General features: G+C 42.9%; 1 protein-coding gene across 4 annotated transcripts in view; it reads left to right on the top strand.

Annotated features, from left to right (window-relative positions):
* Positions 1-27,642, top strand: part of ADGRB1 (adhesion G protein-coupled receptor B1) — a 206,964-nt gene that overhangs the window by 25,392 nt on the left and 153,930 nt on the right. For 3 of the 4 annotated variants that reach the window (XM_021387911.1, XM_021387912.1, XM_021387910.1), the window contains exon 1: positions 21,218-21,371. In XM_021387911.1, the coding sequence (XP_021243586.1) occupies positions 21,281-21,371 (91 nt within the window). In that variant the 5' untranslated portion in view covers positions 21,218-21,280. Of the gene's footprint in view, positions 1-21,190; positions 21,372-27,642 lie in introns of those variants that run through there. The other variant, XM_021387913.1, reaches the window with a different exon arrangement.

Raw genomic sequence — 27,642 nt, forward strand, 5'->3', positions numbered from 1 at the left:
TTGATGCTAGCCTTATGGTTGTGGGTGAAGCCACTTTTGTAGGGGTATTTGTTGGGTATTTGCGTTGTTTCCTACTCCCTGCTTAGCCCAACTTTATTAACTTTTCAGCATTACTGAGCTATTTACCTTTGCAAGAATTTCCTAATTTTGGCTTTAAATCATAATTAGTATTTGAACAGAGACAAATGGTACAAAAGAGTAAACACTGGGTATCCCAAGACAAAATTAGCCACCCTGCTCCAGACATTTTTCCCTTTCTCACTCACCCTGTTTCTTCTTTCCTTCACACCCAGCTCCTGGGTCTGAATCTCCTCTTTCCCTCCTACACAATTGTGAACAGCTACCTTACTGTCACTGTCACCTAGACATTTAACATCTGGAACACCTGTTCAGAAACAGAGGAGGGAGAAAGTGAACATTCTGAACTGGAGTGAGTGTGTAGTGGCTGTATCTCTTTGGGAAGACTGGGAAGGGAGAAGAATCTGAGCAAAAGACTTTGAGTTTAGCCTGTTTAAATACATCTGTCTGTGTGTACGTACTATGTACTATAAAATGTACCTTTTCCTTTTCCTTGCAAATATATGATAGAAGTATGTCTTCAAAGGGTAGAGGAAGGCACTGGCAGAAGCAGTTAGGAGAGCAAGGAACCAAAATCCCTACTCCTTCTGATGCAGTTCCTTTTAAAACAGCACCAGTTGTTCTTTTGGAAGGATATCATTAGACTGAGTATTTTCCCTCCAGTTCCTGGCAAAAAGTCAACATTTGCATTTAAATAGTGCTTTTGCTACAAAACAGAAGCATGCTGCAGAATAGCTGCACATAGATAAAGATTCCTTTAAGAGAACTTGGGAGGGGGGGGGAAGAAACGTCACTGAAAGCTCAGCCTGTCCTCTTGTGCTGTCACTAGAGAGGTTATTTATGCATTTGAGAGTGTGCCCACTGAGATATAATCTAGTGCTCTCAGGAGTCTCTGCTAGCTAGAGGTGGAATTATTAGAATTAAAAATTACAAGCGTAAAACAAGGCCAGGATAAAATGAAATATTACCCAGTGAGTCTAAATAATTCATAGGCAAAATAACCCCCTGGGTCCCCCATCAATCAGTCTTACTCCGCTGATGTGAAGAGGAACAATCTGTTGAAGGGGTGTTTGAAGACCTCCAGGACGCTTTCAAGGGTCAAGGGTTGTTTATGAGTGATTTTGGTTGATGTGGCCCATGAGTGGCTCTGTGGGAAAAGATGAGTAGTGACATGACATGGGCTTTCCTCTGACAATGAAACCTTCCTCAAAGCTGATCAGGGGAGAAGTGAATACCATTTGGTAGAAAGAAAAAATGAATAAATCGTGTTATGTTTCTGTGCTCCCAAGCAGAGAGCAAGAGTAATTTAACCTCTGTGCTCACAGATCTCCATAGGACACAGGGAGGTCATCTTTGGCAGGTATTTACCTTTCAACACAATCACGTTCGTACCCAAATGCAAAGGCTCTTTTTCTGGGAAGGCTTTTGCTAGGTCTGCTGGCCATGTCTGAGGTTAGAGGCACATGTGGCTCCATCCTCCATAGAAAGGGATGGGAAGGATCTACAAAACCAGTATGGGCAGTGGTTGCGACCATAGCAGAGAAAGCATGATTTGATTTGTGAAGCCAGAGTTTGCTTCTGGAGGAGAAAGCTTCTGCCTAATTCTAGGATGAGGGGTAATGGCCTTAAGTTGCGCCAGGGGACGTTCAGGCTGGATATTAGGAAAAAATTCTTGTCAGAAAGAGTGGTAATGCGTTGGAGCAGGATGACCAGGGAGGTGGTGGAGTCACTGTCCCTCGAGGTGTTCAAGAAATGGGGAGATGTTGCACTGAGAGATATGGCTTAGTGGACGTGGTGGTGACAGGTTGACAGTAGGACTAGATAATCTTAGTGGTCTTTTCCAACCTTAATGATTCTATGATTCTGTCACCTCACCTTTGAAGGAAATTTATGCCTGAGAGACGATTGTACTGTGGGAGTGAATGTTGTCAGTTTCATACAGGAGCATTTGGTCACATTAGAGAAAGAAAATAAAGAAGAAAATGGATGTTCACATTTAGTTGCGTTTTCCTGATACACACATGCTTGTATACAGATATTATGTGCAAGAACATCTTTGGAGGCCATAGAGAAAACTAAAACAGTAAATATTGATCCTGTGCATATCTGAGTTATAGGACTTTCTCGCAGATACTGGCTAACTCTGCCCACCAGAAACATGCAGCCTCTCTGCCCCAGCAGATCCAGCACATACTGCTGTGGCCTCCATAGTAGCTGCAGGAAGGGGTGCAATTAGAACAGCCATTGTAAAAGCTTTGTCTTTGCAGTCTGTCTCCAGGCCAGCTAGTATTCTTGTAGACAGCTTAGTGTCCAACTGAGCTAATACATACGGCCTTTCAACAGGGCTCTTTAATTTGTAGGCAAGCCTAGCATGCCAAAACACTGCACCAGGAAGCTATGGAACATCTCATCACAGATCACTGCCAGTACCAAAATGTCTGTGGATCCAGAAATTAATTTATCAAATTTACAGACAAAAAATTCGATTGATGATGGTTAAAAATAAAGTCACCTCTGAGCAGGAGATAATTCTTACCGTACAGTGTGCAATAGGCTTGTCCATCAATGCGCTATTGACATAAGGAAGTTAATTTTCCTAAAGCTTTCTTAGCCCTTAGTAGCCATTGCTCTGCTTGCCCCCTATTTATTTCATGCATATCTCCCCAGAACTGTAGTTATTTTAGGCACATCTAGGCACAGCAGGGCTCTCCTGTCCAAAGGGACTTGCTGGCCAGTCCTGCCTGGGCACAGCAGTTGTTGGGCTTTCTCTGTTGTTCCCTTGGTATCTACCATACTTCATGTATTTTTTTAACTGGCTGGGAGTATTTTCCCTCAGATGAAAAGAGTCTGATTATACTTAGTAGTGTAATTTGTCTGGTACTGCTGTGGTCTTGCTGTGGTGTGACTCTCTTCTTTGTGAGCTTTGCCCAAATCCAGTGACACAGAAGTCACTGTCCATCAGAGACAAAAAGTGGAAGACACTTTCCTGATTTATGTGGTTTTGTAAAGCCAGAAAAAGAGTTTCTGGGATGTCAGAGATGAATTCTTGAGGCAAGAAAAGGTTAGAAACTTTGAGAGGAAGAAAAAAGGCACAGGAAATACAGCTTGGATGCCTAAGGATGCTGAAAGAAAATGGAAAAAATTCAACAGGAAGAAGAGGGGAAAATGAGAAAGAAAATAAGGCTGTGTTTGAAAGGAGGGGACACAGCTCTGGCTTCTGGGATTATTCATTCTCATAGGAGACTTGAAAGAGCTAAACAAGGAAAATGCCATGCAGAGATCACACGTTGTTTTTTAAGGACAGGCCCCTAGACATGATCCCCACTGGCTGAGCTGTAACCCGGCTCCCAATCAATCTCTCCTCTCTGAAATGTCACTAACCTGCACTTAAGTGCAATAAGACTTTCCAGACTAATTGAAATTCTGAGCCAGAGTCAGGAGACATTTGCTTCAAGTAGTGTTTTAATTGTCTGCTCCCTAGGCTAGTAACAGGATATTTTGCTCCTTGCATTATTCAAGGAGACACAAGACCTCAGCCTTTCCATTTAGGTTAGTGCCCCTCCTGTCTTGGGTTTATGTTCAATTCTTTATTTGGCCTCTGCGCGCACATTACCCTCATGTATCCTCGTGTGCCTGCACAGCCAGAGACTGGAAAACCTCTACCATCCCATCTGCTTCGATGCAGCTTTTTCATTCAACCTATTATCTAGAAATAAGAGTCAAATGGGAAGCATGGAGCTGAACCCAGATCCGAGCTGTTCTGTAGCCTGGAGCAATTTTTATTTTTATTTTTTTGTTAGATATAAGAGGACTCCTTTCTTGTGCACAAGGAGATACTTACCCTTAAAGATTCTCATGTGTAATTTTCCAGAAGACTATACTCTGGCAGAGAGGGAAAGAAGAGTTGTCCATGATCTTGCCCTATTCTTCCAAGTCTATTGCAATGAAAGCATTTCTATAAGCTTCTGTATGAAATCAGGTGGAAGGGGCCCACAAAGCATCAGACAAGATCAGTTACCCTCAGGAAGAGGTAAAAGGAGCCTTAAAGAGCATCCTGATCTTCCTGGTCCGACTGAATTCTCACTAACTTTTTGGTACTTGCTACCATTTCTTTGTGCTGGTCATGGTGGCAGTTTGGAGGGTCTGAGTAATCCATTTCCCTGCGAGAACCTGCCTATCTTTCCCCATTAAGTGCTGGAAGCCTAAAAGGTCCCAGTACAGACTCAGCTGTGCCATTATCTATAATTCACATTCGAGCATGAGATGAACCTACCTTTCTGTTTTCCTGCATTTGTTGTGCCTGTCAAAAGAGACTTTGTTATGACTCCTTTTGGTTGAAGTTGGGAAAAAGGAATCTGATGGGTTTGGCTGCACCAGGCCCAGTAAAATATACACAGGACTGCTTCCAAGTGGGATCTGTTCCTATAGATCATAATCAACAAGCAAAAAAGGTGCCATTGTCATATTCCCCATCACGTTCGGAGATTCCCATTAGCTTAAGGAGCAGAGATAGAGAGAAAATGACTCTTCTGAGATTGTGCACCAGACTAATAGAAGGTCTCACTAGAAATCCCGAATTATTAGATAATGTTAGTCCCTACCTTTTAGAAGGGCATGACTTCCTGCAGACCTCAGAACTCGTTGCTTTAATCCTGTCTGCAAGGAACACCTGGACACCATGTCCTGAAAGGAGACTCTGCCAAATGGACAGTTGGATGTGGCTGTGAGTCAGCAGGCAATACCTACACAGAGCAAGTTCACCACCTGCCTGCATCAGACAGGCTTGTTCTTCCTCTCTCATTTTCATCCATTTCAATTTCATGGTTCCTCTTCATTTTAACCACTTCTGCTTCTCTTCCATTTCTTGGTTCTCTGTGCTCTGAGAACAGGATTTCACTGACCAAGTGACGTCCTCAATATCTGAGATGGTCATCTGGTCTCCTTCTACCGTGAACAGAGAAAAACGGGGAATTCTTGGGTAAGAATTATTTCCCCCTAAAGCAGGATGATGAAATATATAGTTTACACCCTAAGAGTGCTTATTTGCTCCATTAGGTATGAGGAGAATTTGTGGCTCAAATGACATATCTGTATCATAGAAGTCTAAAATTGAGTGAGTTGCTGCCCACTCTGGCAATGCTTTGGGGAACTATATGTGATCTTACAGTGAGCTCAGAAGAGATAGATCAAACTGCTTCACCCTTTCTTCCACTTAAATCTTGCTGTGCAGGAAGAAGTGGCTCTCCTGAGGATAGGAAACTGTATTTTATATATAATTGATTTGGAGTTCCTTAGAGCTCTGTTCACCCATCAATGCCCAAATGGCCCTGTCCTGAAGGCTGCAGAGATGGAGGTACAAGTTATGCCTATTAATAATGAGTTTCAGACTCAGTCATCCTAATAAGGTGAACTCACAGTCTTCTTTGCTTCTATTTTTTGGGTGTAGCTATGCCAATTTTTCTCTCTGATAGACACACACTCCCACACTCTGCGTCGAGAAGCATTGTGAATGGAGAGACTGAGGGTGACGGGGAATAAGATCTGCCAATAAAATTGAATTTAACAAAATCTAGACAGACCCTTTTGGAAGGTGAAGCCCCTTCCTCCCTTCTTTCTCTGTAATCCACCTATAATAGAATTGTTTGTCTCCGGATTTGGAAATTTAAATGTTGGTATCTGAAGTTAGACTACTTGAATATCCCCACCAGAAGTTTCCTGCAGCTTTGGTGGGGTTGGAAATAAATGATCCTTTAAGATCCCTTACAGTTCAAGCCATTTAGTAATTCAGCCAGGCATCATTTGCAAAAGGTGTAAGAAGCACTATGCTGTGAAGATGGATAGACAAAATAGGAGGCATGGGGGTGTTGCCTTCTATGTAAAAAGGTGGATAGACTTTGAGATGCTCTCTCTGAGAAACAGTAAGAAACAGGTTGAGGGCCTGTGGATTAAGATTAGGGATGAGACCAATAAAAGACAGGTGGTGGTCGGGGTCTACTACAGGCCACTTGATCAAGGGGAACCTGTTGACAAGACCTTCTTGCTTCAATTGCAGGAAGTACTGCAAGAGCTCTCAAATCCCTCAGAATAAGAAAGCAGGCAAGGGAGGCAGGAAACCAGCATGGCTTGGCAAGGACCTACTGGCCAAACTGAGGGAAAAGTAGGGCAAGTACAGGCAATGGAAGCAAGGACATGTCACCTGGGAAGAATACAGGGATGCTATCTGGAATTGCAGAGATGGGGTTAGGAAAGCCAAGGCACTGATGAAAGATGTTGAAAGATGTTAAAAACTGCAAGAAGAGATTCTATAGGTACATTGGTCGGAAGAGACAAGCCAAAGAGAGCATACCTGCTCTGATAAATGAGAAAGGAGAACTGGCTACAACAGATATGGAGAAGTCTGAGGTCCTCAGTTAGTTCTTTGCGTCAGTCTTCACTGGCAGCCAACATTGTCATATTTGTCACATCCCTGAACCTCTTAGTGGGAACTGAGTGAGCAAACTCCCCCCACTGTGAGAGAGAGCAGAGCAAGTCTGAGACTGCCTCATGAGTCTGAATGTGTACAAGTCTATATGGCCAGACGACATGCATCCCAGAGTCCTAAGGGAGCTGGCTGAGGTGGTTGCCAAACCACTCTTGATTATATTTGAAAAGTTGTGGCTGTCAGGTAAAGCCCCCAGGGACTGAAAAAGTGGAAACATTACTCCCATTTATAAGAAGGGGAGGAAGGAGGACCCAGGGATCTACAGGTCAGTGAGCCTCACCTCTGTGCCTGGGAAGGTCATGGAACAAATCCTCTTGCAAGATATGTTAAAACACATGAGGGATGAGCAGGTGATATGAGACAACCAGCACGGCTTCACCTCATTACAGCCTTCCAGTATTTAAAATGAGATTATAAATAGGAGGGAAATCAACTTTTTATACAAGTAGATAGTGATAGGACAAGGGGGAATGGTTTTAAACTAAAGGAGGGAAGATTTAGATTAGATGTCAGGGGGAAGTTTTTCAGTGAGAGAGTGGTGAGGTGCTGGAACAGGTTGCACAGAGAGGTTGTGGAGCACCCGTGGAGGTGCTCAAGGCCAGGTTGAGTGGGGCCTTGGGCAACTTGATCTAGTGATTGGCAACCCTTCCTGCAGCGAGGCGGCTGGAACTTGATGATGCTTGAGGTCCCTGCCAACCCAAGCCATTCTATGATTCTATGATTCTAAGTGGAGATAAACAGATATTTGCTCACTACCAGGATACCTGGGACAGAATGAGCTTGAACTGCATTTTAGATTATATGTGCATCTGAGCTAAGCCCAGGTGTGAAGAGCTGAGATACTTGCTTTGAAGATAATTTCCACAGCTGTTAAGTGCTGATGCTAACTAGTTGTGTTTGGACACTAACTAAAAATATCTCACAGATACGTTGTGGTCTGTAAAGTCTGTGGGCTGTGCCGGATCTACGCTTCATCTCACTAAACAACTTGGCCAGTAGATGTTGCTCTTGGCTCATATTAATGTGCTCAAAAAAAGACATATCCAACCTGAGACATCTGGGGACCATCCGAAACCACACAGTGCTGACCTATCTCTCACCTGGAATTTTTTTTTTTTGGCCATCACAGACCATCTTGGCTGGCAACAAAGCAAAATTAAATAGAACACAACTCTTCAGACAGCTCATAATTAGTAGGTGTAATTATTGACTGTTGTTTACCTTGTGCTACTTGAAAATTGCTGGACAAGAACTCAGTATTTCCAGGGGAGTTTTTGTGTTTTATTTACCAGAAGGGAGAGAAATTCTGGGAGTAAACCATTCTGAGAGGTTGGAGTCTAGCAGGTACTGGTCTGGGGGATCCAAGGGATTGAGCTCTCACTTGAAGTTGCCCACCATGCTCATTTTGTGCCATGGGGATCATATTTGTGAGGATTTCAGATATGTGTCCTGAAAAGAACAGAGGAGATGTGGGCTGAATGTCATTCCTGTGGTAGTATTCATGTGGCTATCTGGATGGGTTTAGACATATTTTCAGGTTCATGGAGTCTTAGAGAAAAACGAATCACCTGGTATACTGGCTCTCCATCCTAAACAGTCCCTGTCACTATCAGTTAATAATAATCTAGCCACTCTTGACTGCTCTGTGCACCAGTGGTGAGAAAAGAAAAAAAAAGAGACAGAGAACTCTTCTGTTAGTATCCATCTTCTGTTCTCACATGGATTTTTTTTCCAATCAGTGTTGGGACATGTGTTGGAAGGAAAATTGTATCCATGGTCTGATCAGGGTCCAACCATTTGTGCCAACAGTTTTATAGCTCATGGATGTTTGTCTGCATTTTCTCACAGAAAAAGAAAAGTTAATGCACATGATGTTTAATCACAGAATCACAGAATTGCAGGAGTTGGAAGGGACCTCAAGAGATCATCGAGTCCAACACCCTTGCTAAAGTAGGTGCCATATGCTAGGTCTCACAAGTAGGTGTCCAGACAGGTCTTGAATATCTCCATAGAAGGAGACTCCACAACTTCTCTGGGCAAGCTGTTCCAGTTCTTCATCACCCTTACTGTAAAGAAGTTCTTCCGCATGTTAGTACAGAACTTCCTGTGTTCAAGTTTTAGGCCATTACTCCTTGTCCTATTGCTACGCAACGCCGAGAAGAGCCTGACCTCATCCATTTGCCTCCCAGATCCCTTTAGATATTTATAAACATTTATCAGATCCCTCCCTCAGTCTTCTTTTCCCCAGGCTGAACAGACCCAGGTTACTCAGCCTTTCCTCATATGGGAGATGTTCTAGGCCATGTTTATATATGGTCAATAATTTTAAAGTAGTCTGAATCTCTCTGTCTGTTATTATATCCACTCTTTTCCTTTTCTCTCTCTATGCACACCCACATCACTCACTCTGTGGTACTAATCACAGCAGCGTTTAGGTGCTACCTAATGCAGGCTCTTAGGATCAAGGACTGTCTATAACTGTTTTGTCCACAGTGTTCCAATCCCAAGATAGCTTTCACTGTATTCAAAGCCTTTTAACACTGCTGGAATATAAATGGCAATTAAGAAGGAAAGAAAAACAATCATTTACAAATGCCTAGGTAAATGTTGAGACTTCCTGGCATCTTCTCAGCATCTCTGTTGACATAATTAGTACCCTGACAGATTATACTGCTACACTTGCTCAATACTGTGCCTTTCTTTCCTTGAGCAGGACTTTTCCCAGAACAAGGAAATTTACAAGAAAGAACAGTTTTAGGTAGGATTCTCCTTGATTTCTGTTGGTTAAAGAGTACTGGTATCAAGTTGAGGCTTAGCAGACCGTAGATTAGAATCATGGGATCATAGAATCATAGAATTGTTTGAGTTGGAAGGGATCTTTAAAGCTCATCTGGTCCAACTCTCCTGCAATGAACAGGGACACCTACAGCTCCATTAGACTGCTCACAGCACTGTCCAGTCTGACCTTGAATGATTCCAGGGACAGGATATCCATCTCCTCTCTGGGCAACCAATTCTAGCACGTCACTTCCCTACCAAAAAATGTTAGAAAAGATGCTTCAGAGGTTCATTAGGGAAAAGGCTTTATTTTAGCAGTGTCATGGTTTTATGATTTTCGGTTATTGGTATTCCACATCATAACATCATGTAGTCTATGTACCTGGTTCTCAGAAGAGAGGGACTACTACATTCCCCAGGGTACTTTCCTCCTCTGTTACCATTTCCGACCAGAGGAAAAAGATAAAAACTTGCGGATCACGAGACCTCGTCCCTTTTTCCGCCGTCTCTCGTCCTGGCAGCACCTCGCTCTCCAGCCGTCTTATCATCGGTAGTAGAGTAAGGCCTACCTTGATTTTGGACATTCTCTCTCTCTGTATTGGATTTATCAGCTTAAATTGTAATTATATTGTATTATAGTGTGTTGTTTTGCATTCCGATATCTTATTTATATTGTATTATAGTGTGTTGTTTTGCATTCCGATATCTTATTTAGTAAATTAGTTTGTTTCTCCTCAGATGGTTGCTGCTGTTTTTGCTCTCAGGCCCATTTCCTTACCCTTTTCTCCCTTTTCCCTTTTCCCGGGGCGTGGGTCCGTGGGTCCCCCATCCCATTCGTCACAGAACTGGGCCAAACACCCCTGAACTGCTGACAAGCAGTTATAACTGGAGAAATCAGAGGGAGACCTCAGCTGTTTCAGGGTGACATGGCCATAAAGGTCACCTCTCATCGAGACATTGTGAAGAACAAGAGGTTAACTCCTATTTAGTTTTCAGGATAAAACACAGGATAAACCCACAAGCTTGCTGTCTGCAAGACTGGATGGAGTTGAATTTCTCATGCCACTTCCAAATGTTGAAGGAAGATAGTTGGTGTGTCTGAGCAGTCCCCTCTCACCACTGATAGAAAAAGTGATGACTTTGAGCACAGTTGATAATGAATCAGGCTGGGAATTGCTTTAATCATTACAATCTTCTCAAAAAGAGTGGTGAGGTATTGGAACAGGCTGGCCAGAGAGTTGGTGGTGTCACTGTCCCTAGAAATTTTCAAAAAATGAGTGGATGTCACACTGAGTAACATGGTCTAGAGCAGTCACAGGCATAGGCTGATGGTTGGACTAGATGTTCTTAGTGGTCCTTCCAACCTTAACAATTCTATGATTCTATGATCTTGTGACTGTATGGGATCTGTGAGTGAATTGTTGTGCTTGCCTTCTGTTTTGTAGCTCCCCAACTTCAGACTACCATCGGTGGTGTTAACGACTCAAATATTTACCATCAAAGTCAGAAGACCAGTTCTGATCTCTTAATTATAATAATGATCAAGATTGATGATATTGTTTTCTTGCCCTTGATACAAAGGTGTTCCACATGGTTATTATATCAGATACAGAACTGCTGCCACTGGCTACTTAAACTGTCCTGAACCAGTGTAGTGGCAGCACTTGATTTGGGTACTTCGGATGGTTTGGGCATACCTTTGCCTTCTTGTTGAATTATACACTGAGATCCTACTTGTCCACAGGACTCATCTGCAGTCAGATGAGCCAGCCCCAGGTTGATCTGCTTGTACCTCACTTTCTCATGTCCTGCATTTGACAGTGGTGGGTTCTTAGAACCACGTTTCACCGTCAAATAATGACCAGAAGAACACAGGCTAATAGCAAGCAGAATGCAAACACCAACTATTCAGCATCAGATGAAGCAGTAAGGCCCTGGAAAGACCGGAGAATGAAAGACTTACTGGATAATTTCAAGGGGAACCTAGAACCTGTATGAAGGGGAGGAGTGAAGAGGGCGATGCTGCATCTCACTGCTCGTTCTGTTGTTCTGTTTTACTCCATTGGATGTATGTGTTCTCACTGAGAAGGTAAAAAGACAGAGAATCACCTCTCATATTCATAATCTCTTGCTGCAGTAATGTCATCACATATTCTGAACTCCTCTAGTGCAAATGTGCTCAATGGGCACTAGGTCCTACCACTTGCAGCCTGTTCCCAGACATTAATCCATAATGCCACTTCTGACCCCAGTGAGAGTGGTCAGCCCAAGAAACTGGGCTTGGATGCTCACCAGTGTAGTGTAATTTTTCATCCCAACCAATCTAGTTCAGACAGTGACTCTCTCCAGAGTTGTTTTATATATGGGTGTCTCTTTGCAGCAAAGTGGTCTCATAAGCCACTTGGCTATGTAGTTTTTATTGACACCCAACTTTGGCTTCTCCAGACTCCTCTCCACTCTGCATCCTATCCTGTAGACACACACCAGCACATAACTGTACAACTGTCTCCCTTAGAGTTTTGCACTAACCTAGTCCAAGCAATACATGACCCATTAATTCTGCCTACTGTATTTAAAAAGAAATCTCAATAAGAAAGAAACCACACACAAAAGCAAGCCCCAAGTCTGCTCCCTCCTACAATTAAAAACACTAACGATGTGTCAAAGAATGAGCTGGTGAAGTCAGCATTTGCCCAGCAAGGAAGGGAGGATTAGCATTTTCTAACTGCAGGATGAGTGTAGCTGACATCTACACGAAGGAGAGGACGCTGAAGGGAGAAATACCTGCTGACAACTTGCTTGTTCACCAGCTTTTCTCGGAGGTGCACACACATTGATTGTTTTCATGTGGTTTTCAACCGCCTCTATTCCCCTTCCAGGCAAAATCCTTATTACCTCTGTATGAAGAGGATTTGGCTGTTCATACCAAAACGTCATTAAATATTTGGTTGAATAACTGCCAAGGCAGCTGCACTGGAGTTTGCGTTGTGTCTGCAGAATGGTGTCTCCTTGGCAAAACCACTCTGAGCATGGCACGCCTGACTTGGTTTTGATATTCCAAAGCCATTTATATATTGTCCTACTCTAGGTGACCCTGCCTGAGCAGCAGGTTGGACTAGATGACCTCTAGAGGTCCCTTCCAATCTCAACCATTCTGTGATGTTGTGATTTTGTAATGCCTGGGTTCTCCAGTGTATTTATTCTATGTTTTCCCTTAAGATGCTTAACTTAAAGAAAATTTAATGTCTATCTGTTTTGTACAGGATGCTCTCTGTGATTCTACAGGCAAGTCCTTTAGCTTTTCAGCTCCCCTGGGTTCATGCTTGTAGAGGCAATAATAGTACAGCCCTGTCTTGCAGGGTTCTTGTAAAGAGAAATACATTGCAGCTCATGGAGGATTGAGATACTGCATTCCTGGGGACCGTAGAAATTCTTTAGCTGGAAATACTGCACAAACTAAAATTACATTGGGCTTGCAGAGCTCTGGGTGTTATAACATGTCGTGTTTATGGGTTTAGTTGGAGTTCAGAGAGGATTTTATACAAAAGGGTGAAAACAACTCTGGGGAAACTGAGGCACTTTAGACCAGGGCAGACAGCACATGGCATAAAATTTCACAAATGTCCTTCTTTGATTTCCATTTTAACAAACTTTAATGCAAATAGATAGCGACTTGCATATCAGAAAAGGTTTCAGTCAACTTGGGCTATGTGGTTATATTTTAATGTGTTCATGTATTTATCTCCGTACAGAGGCATGCGTGTGTCTATGCTAATATGTCCCCTCTGTGCTTTGCACCAAGGTCTGCAACAACGTGAAGAAGCAAACAGTGTGTGAACTCAGCTCTGATGTGATTTATGCAGAATCAGAGAGGTTCAAGGCGGGGAAGCATTTCATTCCTCCCCAGTGGTGCATGCTGGATTTTTTCCTTACAAGTCTGTTCTCTGATATTTTCCCTGTTCTGCTTTGAAATGAGTGAAGTGATGAAGCCCCTACGGCTTCCTTAGAGGAGGACTATTCCACAGTCTTATTTGTTTTCTTGTTCCAGACTAAACATTCCCTTTCTCATTTCCCTGTCCACCTCCCCTATAATTTCCACATAAATAATCCCTCTTTATCCCTAGTGTTTCATTTGCAGGGATTCATGTAATAAGCACAGCTTTGTGCTAGGTTTCCTTGAAAGCTGAGCACTGTGGCCTCATTTCCATCCTTAAGTGATTTGCAGAACAGGGGGAGACTGGACCTGTTCCTAAATGTTTTTCTGAAACAGGACTTGGTGCCTTCATTTGGAGGGACAGAAAGCACCTGTGAACATTACAGAAATCAATTTCAGCTTTAGCCATTTTGAAAATCACACCACTTTTTTTTGAGTATTCAAAAGTGAGTGATACGAGCAATTTTTTGGATGGTGGTTGTACATTGTGACCTGATCTTGTCTATGCTTTCAGCAGACCTTCATGAAAGGGATTTATAGCATTAAAGTTAAGGTAGGAAGAAGCCAAGAAGCTGCGAAAATATCAGAAACCATCTTGTTGACCATATGCTTCAGGTTACTTTTCTTGACATTTTGATGTTTGCGGTTAGAGTTTGTCATGTTCCACTAGTTGAACCTACACAGCAATAGCTACATGATTATGTGCTCTAGATAAAAGTTGGACTTTTCTCCTCAGGATGCAAGAAAACGCTATCATAGAGTTTGTTAGAGGGAAACACATTCAGGATGGAAAAATTAATCCTGTCTGGGCAGATCAATGCCTCTGTCTCAGACTTCCCCTATCCATCTCACTGTTGGTCCATCTTGAAATCTGCAGTGCTTCCCACATGGATCTGCCTTGATCTCTCTTTCTCATTAATCATCGCACAGAAAATTTTGTTTAATTCACCAAACTCTTGTCCCCACATTCCTTTTTCTCTATATGACAATAAGTCAAAGAAGCGTAGAATGGTTTGAGTCGGAAAGGACCTTTACAGGCCATCTTGTCCAACTCCTCTGCAATGAGCAGGGACATCTACAGCTAGATCAGGTGGCTCAGAGCCCAGTCCCGACTGACCCTGAATGCTGTCAAGGACGCCAAGGATGGAGCATCCACCACCTCTCTAGGCAAATCCTCTAGTCCTTTAGGCAATGAACTCTATTGGTTTGCATGGCATTCCTAAGAGTGTCTTTCATGATGACTCACTTCCGTTAGTTTCATACCAGGAATGGATTCTTCCCCTTGGGGGCTACAGTCTGTGCATTTCCCATTCAGTGTGGTCTGATTTTAACCAGTAGATTGCCAGGGCGCCTCTGCCTGTTGTGGTTCACTGTATTAGGTAATATGACATGATATTAGGAATAGCGTAATAAGAAATTAGGTAATAACATTAGGAAAAAATTATTCTTGGAAAGAGTGGCAAGGCATTGGAACAGGCTGCCCATGGAAGTGATGGAGTTGCTGTCCCTGGAGGCGTTCAAGAAATGTGGAGATGTGACACTGCGGGACATGGTTTAGTGGGCATGGTGGTGTTGGTCAGTGGTTTGACTAGACGATCCTAATCGTCTTTTCCAACCTTAGTGATTCTATAATTCTATTCTTTATGTTTATTAAATTGGCACTTAGATTATCTCGTAGAGTTCATGGCACAGTGCAGACTGTGGACAGGAGGGTACTCACCTTCACCCTCATAGTTGGTTTTTGTTGTTTTTTTTTTTTCCTCACTAGATCATTAAATGGAAGGGAGTTTGTGCTTTTACACTATTCCCAGAGCTTTAGGATCTGAAAGAGGAAGATTGTACAGAAGAGCTAGAATGAATGATTTTGCTTTTTTGGGACTTTGGGTGGTTAGTTACTATATTAGTGTGCACAATCTGTGAAACTGTAATATATTATACTGGGTTTATTGTTGAAAGGGAAGAGAATGAACCACTTGAACAACTCACTTGTGCTGTTATGAGGCCTCATCACATGGGGCATCAGAAAGGGACATCTTCCTGAAAGAGTTATTTCCTGGCTTGCACAGAGGTATCAAATTGAAAGCATGGCTCTCCAGGGAAAGATTACTGCTTTGTGAAATAGAAAACTGTCTTCAGAATAGTCCCTTCTGGACTTGTTTTCTTCCTGACATCATAAGAAAAAGTAGCTATAAACCCCTATGGAGCATCTCTTTCCCCATTGTATAGGAAGTTTAGATAAGACACCTAACTTTCACATATAAAACAGCCTCACTCTTAATCTTAACATCTTTCCCTCCTCGTTTGCATAAGAAATGGTATTTTTTTCACTTAGCCACAAACTGGTGATGATTCCCAAGCCTTTGGATACTGTGATACGAAGTCCACTAAAATTATTTCCAGATATTGCACACAGAACTGTGATGGCTTTACGTAATCTCAGCAAGCTCTTCAGACATAAGATGTCCTGGCCTGCGGAGTTCAAGAGAGAGCTGCCAACCAAAAGTGTCTGCAGCTGGGGGCTTGTGGAGGTTACATAAAAAAAAAACAGAGATGGATGTAGTGTGTCAGCAAAGACTCTTTTTCTGTGCTCTATTGATTGGCTTGTGTTGATTCCTTCATTGTTTTTTTTTGTTTTGTTTTTGTTTTTGTTGGTTTTGCTTTTTTTTTCTGTTGTCACTGGCAGCTAATTTAAGGCATTGCTGTTAAATTAAAAGGCATGATTGACTGACTGGTGTCTGAGACACATCACAGCTGTCAGCTGCAAAGATAAACTCTAGTCTGGGACGCACATTATCCCAAAGATCAAGGGTGCTTGGATGAAGCTTCTAAGTGGAGCTCTCTCTGTTAATTTGCAGTAGGAAAGACCTGTTCTTTTGGCATCTCCACTTAAGATTCAGAACAAGAAATATCAAATATGAGCTTAAAAGTTGAGTCTGACCATCTTGAAAGTTTCCCCATTTAACTGTGGAGAATTAGAATGCATTGGGTCAGCCTGGCGTGAAAAGTAATTTGTTTTAGTACGTGATCATGATAAGAACCGACTGAGAAGGATCAAAAAGCTCTTTAGAAATTGGATTAAAGGCCTCCCTGAATGGCAGTCTCCAGAGCACTCAAAACAGTCCCATGAGCTGCAGCTTCATATGCAACAGCTGGCTTCATGAAACTCATATGAGGGGCTAGGACTGCTCTCATGAAATGAAGCAGAATAAATGAAAAATAAAAGCCAGACCTTGCTATAGGATTGAAGTTATAGCTTCTGATTGTGACAGAAATCTCTGGAGCTGGAAATGTAAGCCACAGTTTACTCCAGTTAAAGAGAACAAAGGTGCAGAATGAAAAAGGTCTACAGGCCTGCAAGGCTGTGGCTGAGCACAACTTTTGCTAAATAGAAATGAGTTGGGTATATGACCTTCACAAGAGTTAGTGCCTTTGAAAAGCAAAATCCTTCATAAAGCAGTTGGAGCAGACTCATTATTTTTGGATTAAGGACAGATGGCAATTCAAGCCACATCGATCAGCAGGGTGCAGCAGTTTGTTGAAAGCTGATGAAACAGGACTCCAGGGGCAAAGGGGACTATCTGCAAAATGTCCCATTAGCTTCAATGGGATTCGGCATTGTGTTTTACCTCTTACGTGCTTTTTGGCATCAGTGAGGTCTCCTCCAAACCCGTGCTTGATATATAAGAAGCACCAGAGCAAGGAAGTTGTGTGAAGGCCAGGTAATATGTCTTAGGAGAAGGGGGGTCCATGAAGGGACATTGCTTTGGTTGCAGCCCAATTAGTCATTTTTGATGAACTGAGCAACTGAACATGTATGCAACTACTGTGGGGACAAAACTCTGCATGCTTCTGTGTGGCATCTGCAGTGGACCCAGAGCATTTGTCTCCTTCCCCCCTCACTGCTCAATGTGTATCCCTCCTGAAAATGCGTGCTAGATCGAAGAGGATGACCTTCCCTGATAGAGACGTCCCATTCATTGGTCAAGGGCATAAGGCAGTTGTGCTCCCCTGCTAGAATCTCCAAACAAGCTCAAGGTTCTTTTGTAGAAAAATCTAAGGTAGAAGAGTAGTAATGCACTGAAACAGGCTGCCCAGGGAGGGGGTGGAGTCATCATCCCTGGAGGTTTTCAAGGAATGTGTAGATGGGGCACTGAGGGACATGGTGTAGTGGGCATGGTGGGGATGAGTTGATGGTTTACTGGATGATTTTAGTGGTATTTTCCAGCCTTAATGATTATGTGATTCATTTCTTTGTTGCCATAGTTCAGCCATTCCACAGCTGTGGTTGCACATTCACTTGCCATTGTCCAGCCACACCATTCCACTAGCCAGATGCTTTCATATAGTGAACAGAAGATCTGAGTGTTTTACTCATGACACAGCGCTTCTTTTTCTTCCTCAAAATGGGATGGGTATAACTTCATGTAATAGGCCCTTAACTGCTTCTTTACAGCACCACTAAAAAAGACAAATCACTAGAAACAACAAAGGACTAGACCCAGGAAAAGAAGGAAGATTTCAAAAAGTTTATCTGACAGCCAATAAACAGGATAAATAACATGCAGTATTTCATTTGTCAGGACCATGGTACAGCCTGCTGATAAAAAAGGACTATCCCATAAAGTGGGGAATACCTTTGTCTTGGCTGTAAATGCCTGTGCTGATTTAGTAAGTGCGCTGGTACGTCTACTCTGGCTTCTATTTAGTACTCACAAATGGGATGAAAACTGGAGAAAGAGGAGAGGAAGGAAGTCACCTGGCCCTAGCCTCATGAAGAGATCTCATTCTGGTTAAGGCTTTGAAATCATGATGGTTTTTATCTTATATTGACTGGTGCACCCGTTGCTGCAGAATATGAACAAATCAAAGACACGAGTCTGCACTGTACTCCTATTTCCTTTATTGAAACTAGGCAGTACATTTTTCTATATATTTTTAGGAATTAAATGCATGCATAACAGGTTACATCCTGAAATGCACGCCTGTTTGAATATTCCATCATGACAGGCAAGAAGTTTGGATAACTAGTTTGTGTTTGTTTTGCTTACAAACTCTGTATAAAATAACCTCTCAACTCTCTGGAGAATGTGTATTTTGTCTCAAAAAGCACCCCAAGAGGATAAAACCTAGCTAAAGACTGTGTGCAGCTGCCCTCTCCATTCTCCAGTCCCACTCCTAATCTTTAAGGGAGAGGAAAGAAAGATATCCTAAAAGGGCAAGCATAGAGTTCATTAGCTTTCAGGTGTGTCTGGTTTCAGATGCCCTATCGATCAGCTCAACTAAGGCATCAGGATACCTGCCATTATGCCATTGGCCTCTCTTGCAGACGAAACACAATCTATCTCCCATCAGGGAATGGGAGAGACAAGCCAATTTCCCCACACTGTTTAGAAAAGGAACCAGCAGAGAAAGTGACTTTCAAGGGAAAGACCATCTCCTTTAAGGACAAATATTTATTGTGTGCTAATAACAACCTATATTTCCCGCTGCTTCCAAGATGTCTGAGCCACTTGTCAGCAGGTTCACAACCTGTGTTTCCATCCTGATCTATTTTCCCATGTTATTCTCATTACTGAGTATTTATACCGCTTCACTCAACACTGTGAAGGATGTGTGTGTTTATTCTCACTTTGCCTTCAGAGCAAAAATGAGCTTGGCTAGGCTGGTGTTAATACAAGACCCCTGTTTTGGGAGGAGGAACAAAACTGCAAGAGGAAATCTTTCAAAGTCCACCCAAATAAATGAAAAGATGTTCCCAAGTACTACGTAAAACAGGATTAGACCACGAAATTAAGCTAATTTTTGTTAAAAATCGGAATGTAAGGGTCTGATATGACCCTTCTCTGTAAGATGAGTACAATACAGGAGAATTCATTGAGACTTAAGAATGAGCCTACTCCAATGTCAACTGGAGGGTCTGGCTTGCCTCTGACTGTGAGCACAATGGGAATGCATGCAACACTATGGCTAGAGAAGAGAGAAAATCATCTGATGTTGAAAATATTAAGAGGAAGATATCTGCAGGATTCTGTGATAACTACACAGGGGATGAAACAAGATGATCTTTGAGGTCTCTTCCAACCAAAGCCATTCTATGATTCTATAACAGCTTGTAAGCACATCACTCCATGGACAGGCTTAGGATGAGTATGAAAGAGTCTAGGAGGTTTTGCAATAAATTAAGGGAAGTGCTGACAGGATGGAACTGAGACAAAGAAAAACTGATCCAGCCAGGCTGGGAGACAGTGTAACCCCTTCCCCAAGGTCTGACTGAAAGATAAATAGGAATGAGATTTATGTCATTCTCTATTAAATACATCAATCCTTGACCCCACCATCTCTTTATGTTGTGGGAGGGGATGAATATCTGCCTGCCCCTGTGCAAGAGGTTGTTAGCAATTCCTCCACATTCTTACCTAGTACATAGATGGGCCGTTAAGGACCCACTTTCTCAGGACAGAGCTAGCCTCTTACCTAGGATGAATAGGGAGCAGCGGAGACCACAGCACAGAAGGCAGCTGCGTTCTCCATTGTCCCATAAATAGGAATACAGGGAGGCTGGGCCAGCTGAAATGGAGAATATACATCTCTGGAGGAGAAAAAAAAGGAGTGACTTTATTTAAACAAACGTCTTTTTTCTTTCTCCCAGTGTTTCTTCAAAAAACTGTATCTGTTGCTCATTATCTTTACTTGGAGCTGAGTATGGCACACCTGGAACCACGCTGAAGCATGGAACTGAAGCGTGCTGGGGGTAGCTTTGAGTAATGAGAGAATTCACAGCAGGACAAGAAGTCATGTGAGAGTGTCTACCTATGGGATGAAGGGCCACTCCTGCCCTATGAGGTGGACTAATGATGAAGGAATAGTCATCAGTTGTTAGAATTAGAGGCTTCTTCCAGAGAAGATTTTGGCTTGCTGTGTATGGATGATGAGGAGTGAACTGATCACTGAGGGCTATCGAGTCATAAAACTGTTCGAGTTGGAAGGGACACTTAAAGGCTATCTAGTCCAATTCCCCTGCAGTGAACCATTGAAGGGCCTGCTGTATTTTTACAGCACAAAGCCAAGCCTTGATGGGCTCCCTGCAGGTGCCCTGCTGCAATGCTTTGGCCCACCTGGGGTGCGCGAGATTCAGAAGGTCCTCGTAGTCTTATCTGCCATTAACATTTGTTCATATCCTATCAGGGCCAGTCATTTTTTCTAAGAGTCCAGCAAGCATTTTCCTTTTGTAGGTGGCAGGATCGTCCCTGCAGTTCTCTGGCTCCATCAGCCTGCAGGGTTACAGCTGGCATAACAAGAAGGAATCTGTGTGTTGCTGACACTGGTGTTGGGAAGGGGATCCAAAAATCACCTTCACTTTCTTGTGCTCCCAGAGTGCTTCCCATGGGTGCTGCACTGGAAAGGAATAAAATTCCCCAAACAATGCTGTGCCTCTCCATGGCAGATATTATCTGCAGTGTGGGGCAAAGGAGGGTCCATTTAGTATTGAGAAGTTAGTAGGTAGTAGGACTCCTAGCCCTTCCCAGCTCCATTGTGCTCTTTCCACTTAGGAAAATGTGTTGTAGTGGGAGAGGGAGGAGAGACAACCTCACTAACGATGTATGTGATGGATGAGTGGTTTTCTCAACTATCTTCTGAGTTTAGGGTCCTAGTGGCAACAAAATGAAGAGAGCTGGACTAGTTAGCAAAGAAGCAGAATATCCAGGAAGGCAAAGTCTAAAGTTCCTTTATAAAGGTAGAGGATAGTTGAAGAGAAGTCATTGAAAAGTAAATCCTTTTTCCTTCCTCTCTCATATTTTGTCTCTCTGTGGGGTCTACATATCACATGTCCTAAGACATCTTGCTTTGGGTCCTTGGCAGTAGGTGCATCATAGGGCCTGTAGGTCTGGCTTTGTCTCCCATGACACTGAAGCTGACAGGGATTTTCTGGATTTTGCCCAGGTGGTTGGAACACATGGTCGGCTTGGGGTGACTGCACCAAGGACTGCGGGGGAGGCCTGCAGACCCGCATGCGTACCTGCAAGCCCCTTCCCAATGAAGGCCTGGCCTGCGAGGGAGTCCTGGAGGAAGGACGGCTGTGCAATAGGAAGGCATGCAATAGTAAGTGGAGGCATGTTCCCCTGCACGTGTGCGAGCGGGTCACTCTTCTCAGGGAGATCCCAATCCCATAGCCATAATTAATGAAAGGAAGTCTAGAGGCATGGTAAAACTTACGAATGGCTCGAGGGAGCATGCAACTCCAGATGTGCATGATCCAGGCCTTCTCTGCTTGTCTAGTGGTCACACGTGCACATGCACACATGTTGATACATGTCTTACAACACGTCTGCAGATCCCACAGAATAGAGGTTAATCTACAGGTATCCATAAGCAGACTTACACCAGCTATTCATGGGCTGGTGAAAAGCCTGCCACGGAAGGCAAAATATGCGCCCTAAAGACATCTCTGACAGTTGACCTCTTGAGCCAATAAAGTGTAGAGCTAAGAGAGATATTAGTCTTGCTTCTTCCATCTCCCTTTGGCTTAGTTCACCTTCCCAGTCAAGTGTATTGTTGCTATCTATTCCTGTTACGAAATGAAAGCCTGTAGCACTAAGACATGGCCATTAGATGGGTTTGGGCAAAACACGAGGCCTGACCGAGACAAATCTTTGACATAGGCTTTGCACTCCTCCTATCACACAATCTCCTTCCAGGTCCTCTTCTCCAGAGGGCAAGGGGCAGACTGCCAGCACTGATATTGATGAGCAGAGCTGGTGACCTGTGGCACTTTCATTCCCAGTGCTTCTTTTGCATTAGCTGAGTGGAGAGGAATGTGGAGGAGAAAAACAATGTCAGAAGTGTCTCAGCCCAGAAAGTGCTAGCAAATGGCTGCTTATAAATATTCACTGCTTTTTGTTTCAGTTTTGTAGTAGAGAATGTTTGAATAACTCCTCCAACTAGGCAAATAACTGGGGAAAGTTCAGTTGCCTTCAAAGGCAGGGAAATGTCTCCTGATAAAGAGGAAGTTCAAATAGAGGGACATAAATATGTTCCTCTAATGAGGGCTAAAATGATTTCATGAATTTTTTAACATTTCCATAAATTTAAATCATGTTGCAATTAGATTTTTTATTTTTATTTTTTAAAATGAAACCTTCTAGTATATTGAATTTAATCTCCTTGACTCGCAGCTGCCAATTTTCCTCTGAGGTTTACCCACACTAGGGAAATTTAACTGATGTCCCCCATGTTTGCTGGTGATTCTGGAGTTGTAATGAAGCTGGGGCTTGGAGGAGTGAGGATGGGAGTTCATCCACCCATGGCCAAGGATCTGGAAGCTGGACCCGAGTGGAGGGTGCAGCTCTAGAACCTGACTGCACCTGAATGGAGCTGGAGGAAGGACCACACTGGTCCTGGTGGACATGGCTCTGAATGAGAAGACACGAAGAATCATTGAATATCCTGAGCTGGAAGGGATCCACAAAGGTCATCGAGTCCAACTTGTGGCTCCACAGGAATATCCAAAAATCAAACCATATTTCTAAGAGCATTGTTTAAACTCTTCTTGAACTTTGGCATGGAGTGAAGGTGGAAATAGCATTGTGTGTGGGTAGAAGATGCTATGTGGCTGTGGTCATTGTTGAGACATGAGAGCACACAGAATAACAGGTAAAAAAACTCTTTAGAGTCCCATTCCTATGCTGGATAAATGAGGGAGAGACCCAGCTCCAGCAGACTCTTTGCAGCACATCCATTCCCAAACCTGATCATCTTCACATCTCTCCCCAGGACTCCTTTTATTTCTTCACATCTCTCTTGATCTGAGACACCCCAGTCTGGACACAATTTCCAGGTCCAGCCTCACTAGCACTGAACAAGAGGCATAATGCCTTCCTTCAGTCTCCCCCAACCTTTGCTCTTCATCATGCTGGGTCTCCTGAGGTTCCTGTGGCAAGGAAGGGGTGAAGGCAGCTTCCACCTCCACTCATTCTGTAGAGCAGAGCACTGAAAGATTAATCACTATTTATTCACTATTTATTTACTTACACTTTTCTAAAGCGCAGCACTGAGTAAAGCTGATCCTAAGTGCAGAAAAGGCTGATTGTGCCCAGGGGGGTATGATTCAATAAATTATTTCACTTTTCTTCCTGTCCCCTTCCCATTACGCACTCAGTCAACTCCTGCTCCAATTAAAGCATGGTTAGTTCAGCTTAGCTTATTTAGGAATAAAGGATCTCAAACTATGTTGAAAGCCCTAGTTTAGAAGGAGTGTGCATCCACAGCATGAGGCAGCACAAATTGATTTACCCCTTTGAAATCAAATAAAATGAATTAATTCTGATTAATTTTCCCAAGTGCCTCTTTGCAGGCAAACTGCTGAGACCTGTTGTGATGCTTTCATGCTAATAAACTGGGAAGCATTTGAAGGAAGATGTGAACAATTATTCTTCCAGGAACACTTGCTTATGCACGTTTTATCCTACCTCAAGATTAACCTGCATCTCTCCATACCTATCCTGGTTGTGCACTTAGCTCTGTGTATCTATCCCTTGTTGCCTCTGGAACCATGCCCAAGAGAGATGTACTTTTTATTCCTTGAAATCCAAAAATAAAAGGTGGCCCATGAAAATCTAAGATGTTTGCACTTATCCTTTTCTTCTGGAAGGATTTAGAGGTAGATTAGAAATTCATCTGTTTTAAATGCTTTGTTGTTGTCATACTGACTTTCGCTCATAGGTTTCCTAGAGATGAATAGGATGATCATTATTCCACTTGAATTGTAATTTTCCTAAATGTTCATTTCATACTGCAGTTAACTAGATTCTAATTCCTTTTAAAAAATAATGTATATATATATATATATACATTTTCTTTTAAAGAAAGGACTGGACAGAAGTACATGTTCATTTTAAATTGCGCAGCATTTTAATACCCTGTAATAACACCTGACTAGCTCTCTAGATATAGCAGAGTGGCTGACACCTGACTTTTCTAGTAGAAAACAAACAAAAAATGCCCTTTTCCTTGACCAAAGATCTATCTGTAATCCCAATAAAGCAGCAAAGCAAAACAGAGATGAGTGCTTTAATATTTTTCTCATTGCTGTGTGGGTCATTGAAAATTGCTGAAGGAGTGTAATACCACCAACTAAAAAGTGAAATCAGTTGCTGACAAAGCAAGTTATGCTGGAATAAGACAAATTACCACCGCCTTCAAAATGAGGGCAAGGCCATCTCTTTTTAGCTTCTTCTTCCTTGTTTCTCACAAAGTGGCTCATAAGCTAGTGGCTGATTAGCATGAGTGTTTCAGCACCAGAAGCCAGAGGAGATCTTAGTCTGAAATGGCATCTGGAGGAAGTGCTCAGTGGGAACAACCTTACATGCTCTCACTCTACTCTGTGGAGCAGCTGAGATGAATGCTTACAAATGATCTATGAGGATTTCATTGGTTATTTTCTTTTTCCCTGGCTGTAGCAATTGTGCTAGAGGGATCAAATCCTTCTTATCATCCTTCTGCCAACCTTTCTCTTCATGAGCTGTCCCAGATGGATCTTCAAGCAGGTCCCAGCATGCATTGATGGGAATGGTGGCTTTCATCCTTTCCAAGAGGTGTAACTGAATGTGGTCACCAAATTTAGGTGTGTCTGTGTGGTTCCCAGGTTGAAGTCTGAATGCACTGGCTGGAGATGGTAGTGCTGTTTGAAATCACTGCACAGGCACAACTGAATGTCTCTACAGGTGACCCTTCTGTGTGGACTTAATCTTTTCCCACTCATCAGGACCACAGTCTCAGCTGTTTTGTGTAAAAGAGTCTCTTGCTTGATGAACATCATCTGGCTAGATTTCCCCAGGGATAAAAGCTCAAGCCCAAAGGTATGTGAGCCAGGTAAATTTTCTCTGTGGGCAAACTTCAAAGCTGTAAAATACTAAAGAAAATTTGTTATGGAGGCTCTTCCCACATTGGAAGAGAGACATTGTTAACAGCAGCCTGTCATGGACAGAGCCATTTTCTGTGGCAGTTGTTCAGCTCAAGAATCATAATCTTAAGGACAAAAGTCACTGCCTTTTGTAACTCTGATTTTTTCCATGCTGGAAACAGAGAACCTGGTGAAAACCCTTCTCTTTGGTTGAGACAGAGGAGATGTCCTCAGTCTGGTGGATTTGACCAGGAGCTGCTGCTTTATAGAAGAGTTGAAAAAAGCCAATCAAAGCGTGATAGCAAGTGCTTGTAAGGGAACTTCTGGGTCCACCCTCTTGGTTGGAAGAGGCAACATACTATGTATACTTCAAAATGCCACAATCTGTGGTTGCTGATGACTTTGAAGACACAGGGTCCTGGAGGGGAAGAGTCTGGACAAGAAGACTGGACAATGCTCAAACTAGAGGAGGGGTGCCATGGACCTGTCTTTGGTGCTGGAGTTGAGTACCTCTGAAGAAATGCAAGAACAGTCAGAGCTGACGGTCGCTTGCGTTGATTTCTGGGGAATGAAAACCACCGGAGAAGCCAGCTGAAATCCTGCCATCCCATCTGGCAGAAGCAATGCAAAACCTGTGCTGATTTCCAGCAACAAACAAGATCAGGATCTGGTCCTTCAGCTGTTTAACTATTAGAAGTGTGAAGAATAGCATGTTCCACATGGCACTGACAAGACTGGGTCTCAGTCTTGTTCTCTGCTGCCCCTGAATTTCATTAAAAATTGCCGCAGTCATGGAGCTCATTGGAGTCATTGCCGCATGTGTGAGAGCATCTCTGTTCTCCACATATCAGTCTAGAATTCATTTCAAACTGGAATTGCTTCTTATCCTATATGTACCTGAAATATATTTAGCCCATTTCAATGTGTTTTTTTTTTTTTAATCATTCTTTTTCACTTTTTGCTGTCATCCGTCTTTTCATTCCCAGTATCCCAGCTTGCCTGAATAATTTTGAAGATGCTGCTATTTTCTTCCTCTCTCCCATTTGGGGGCTGAATATTGAGGGAAGAGTGTGTATTTCTGGTGAGACACACTTGGATGTTCAGGACTTGGCCGACAAAGACATGAAGTCTCTGCATCCCATTTTTTTTTTTCCCTTCATCCTCTCCGTCCACATCTTAGCTATTTTCTTCAAAATTCTCAAGTGCTTGCCTCCTGTTTGCAAGTACAACTTCTCTTGGTTGCCCCAAGTTATTTCTCTAGTTCCCCTGCTATTCTTCTCCAAGGGGTTGGATAATTCCACGGTTTGCCATTCCCATATGCAATTGGGATGTAATTCAAGTCTATGTCTTCTATTGATCCCAGTATTACTCCTCTCCACTGACTCTGCTGTGGGAAGCAAGTTGCTGAGATCCAACCAGTTCCCTACTGCCTTTATTTTGTGGCCCCATAAGATTCAGGAGCATAAAATACACAACAAAGAGTCACTTGCACCAATTTTGCTTTGTGCACAAGAGACCTGGCATCTCCCTGCTTCCTTCAGAATCACAACTGATTTTCACCTATACTTGAAGTAATCATCCAAGTCAAATCTAAGTAATGCTCTTTGCTAAATGGGGCTTGACCTGCTTCTCTGTCACATCATTTCTGAAAGGAAGACATCCTTCCTGCTGCAGCAGAGACTTTGGCATAGGCTTGGAGGAAATCTTTGTTGGTGGAGGCTTGGAGCAAGCCAACAGGGTGACACGTTCAGCCATTGGACCTGATTGCCTTTGATTAGGATGAACAATAACAGTGCAGGCATGTCATTTCTGTAGGAAATCATGCTTCTCTCTGAGACCAGGATCAGTCATTAGAAGATGTCAATAACGTGGAGACCAAAGAGCTGGTGGGAGGAAGGTCAAGGTGTCAGGGTTGCATTTAATTATTATTATGCTCATTTATCTTTCCTTCCTTCTGTCCCACATTCTGTCTCCTTGTCTATCCGTGCTCACTGATCACTTCTGAAATACTCAGTCCCATGTTTCCATGTCACTTCCTTTGCACTGGGAAGCTGACAAATCCATCTAAACTCCCCATCTTCCCTTGGCTGCTCATCCCTTCTTTCTCCTCCCAGCCAAAATGAGTCTCTGGGAAACCACTGAGATTTACAGCAGATGGAGATTGTGTTGGTCTTTGATGCATTCATGAAAATAACTAAAATCAGAGCAGACTAAGGTGTGTGAGTATAGTCACCATGGGTGGAGGGGTGGTGCAAATGGATCAGTATTCGGGATGTGTTGCATATTGCAGAGAACATGGGACTAGTTTAAGCAAACTCGGGACACTGGATATTGGAAAGGTAGTTGGCATTTTTATAAACCCAGCCTCATGTGCAAAGGTCCCATGACTTTGTAGCTATAAAAGCGAGTACAATTTGGGCCCTTTTTATTGATGCCATTGATGACTGTAGGCAAGTGACTGCCCCATCTTGC

This window comes from Numida meleagris, chromosome 2, assembly GCF_002078875.1.
Source record: "Numida meleagris isolate 19003 breed g44 Domestic line chromosome 2, NumMel1.0, whole genome shotgun sequence".
In the NCBI taxonomy this organism is placed as follows: domain Eukaryota; kingdom Metazoa; phylum Chordata; class Aves; order Galliformes; family Numididae; genus Numida; species Numida meleagris.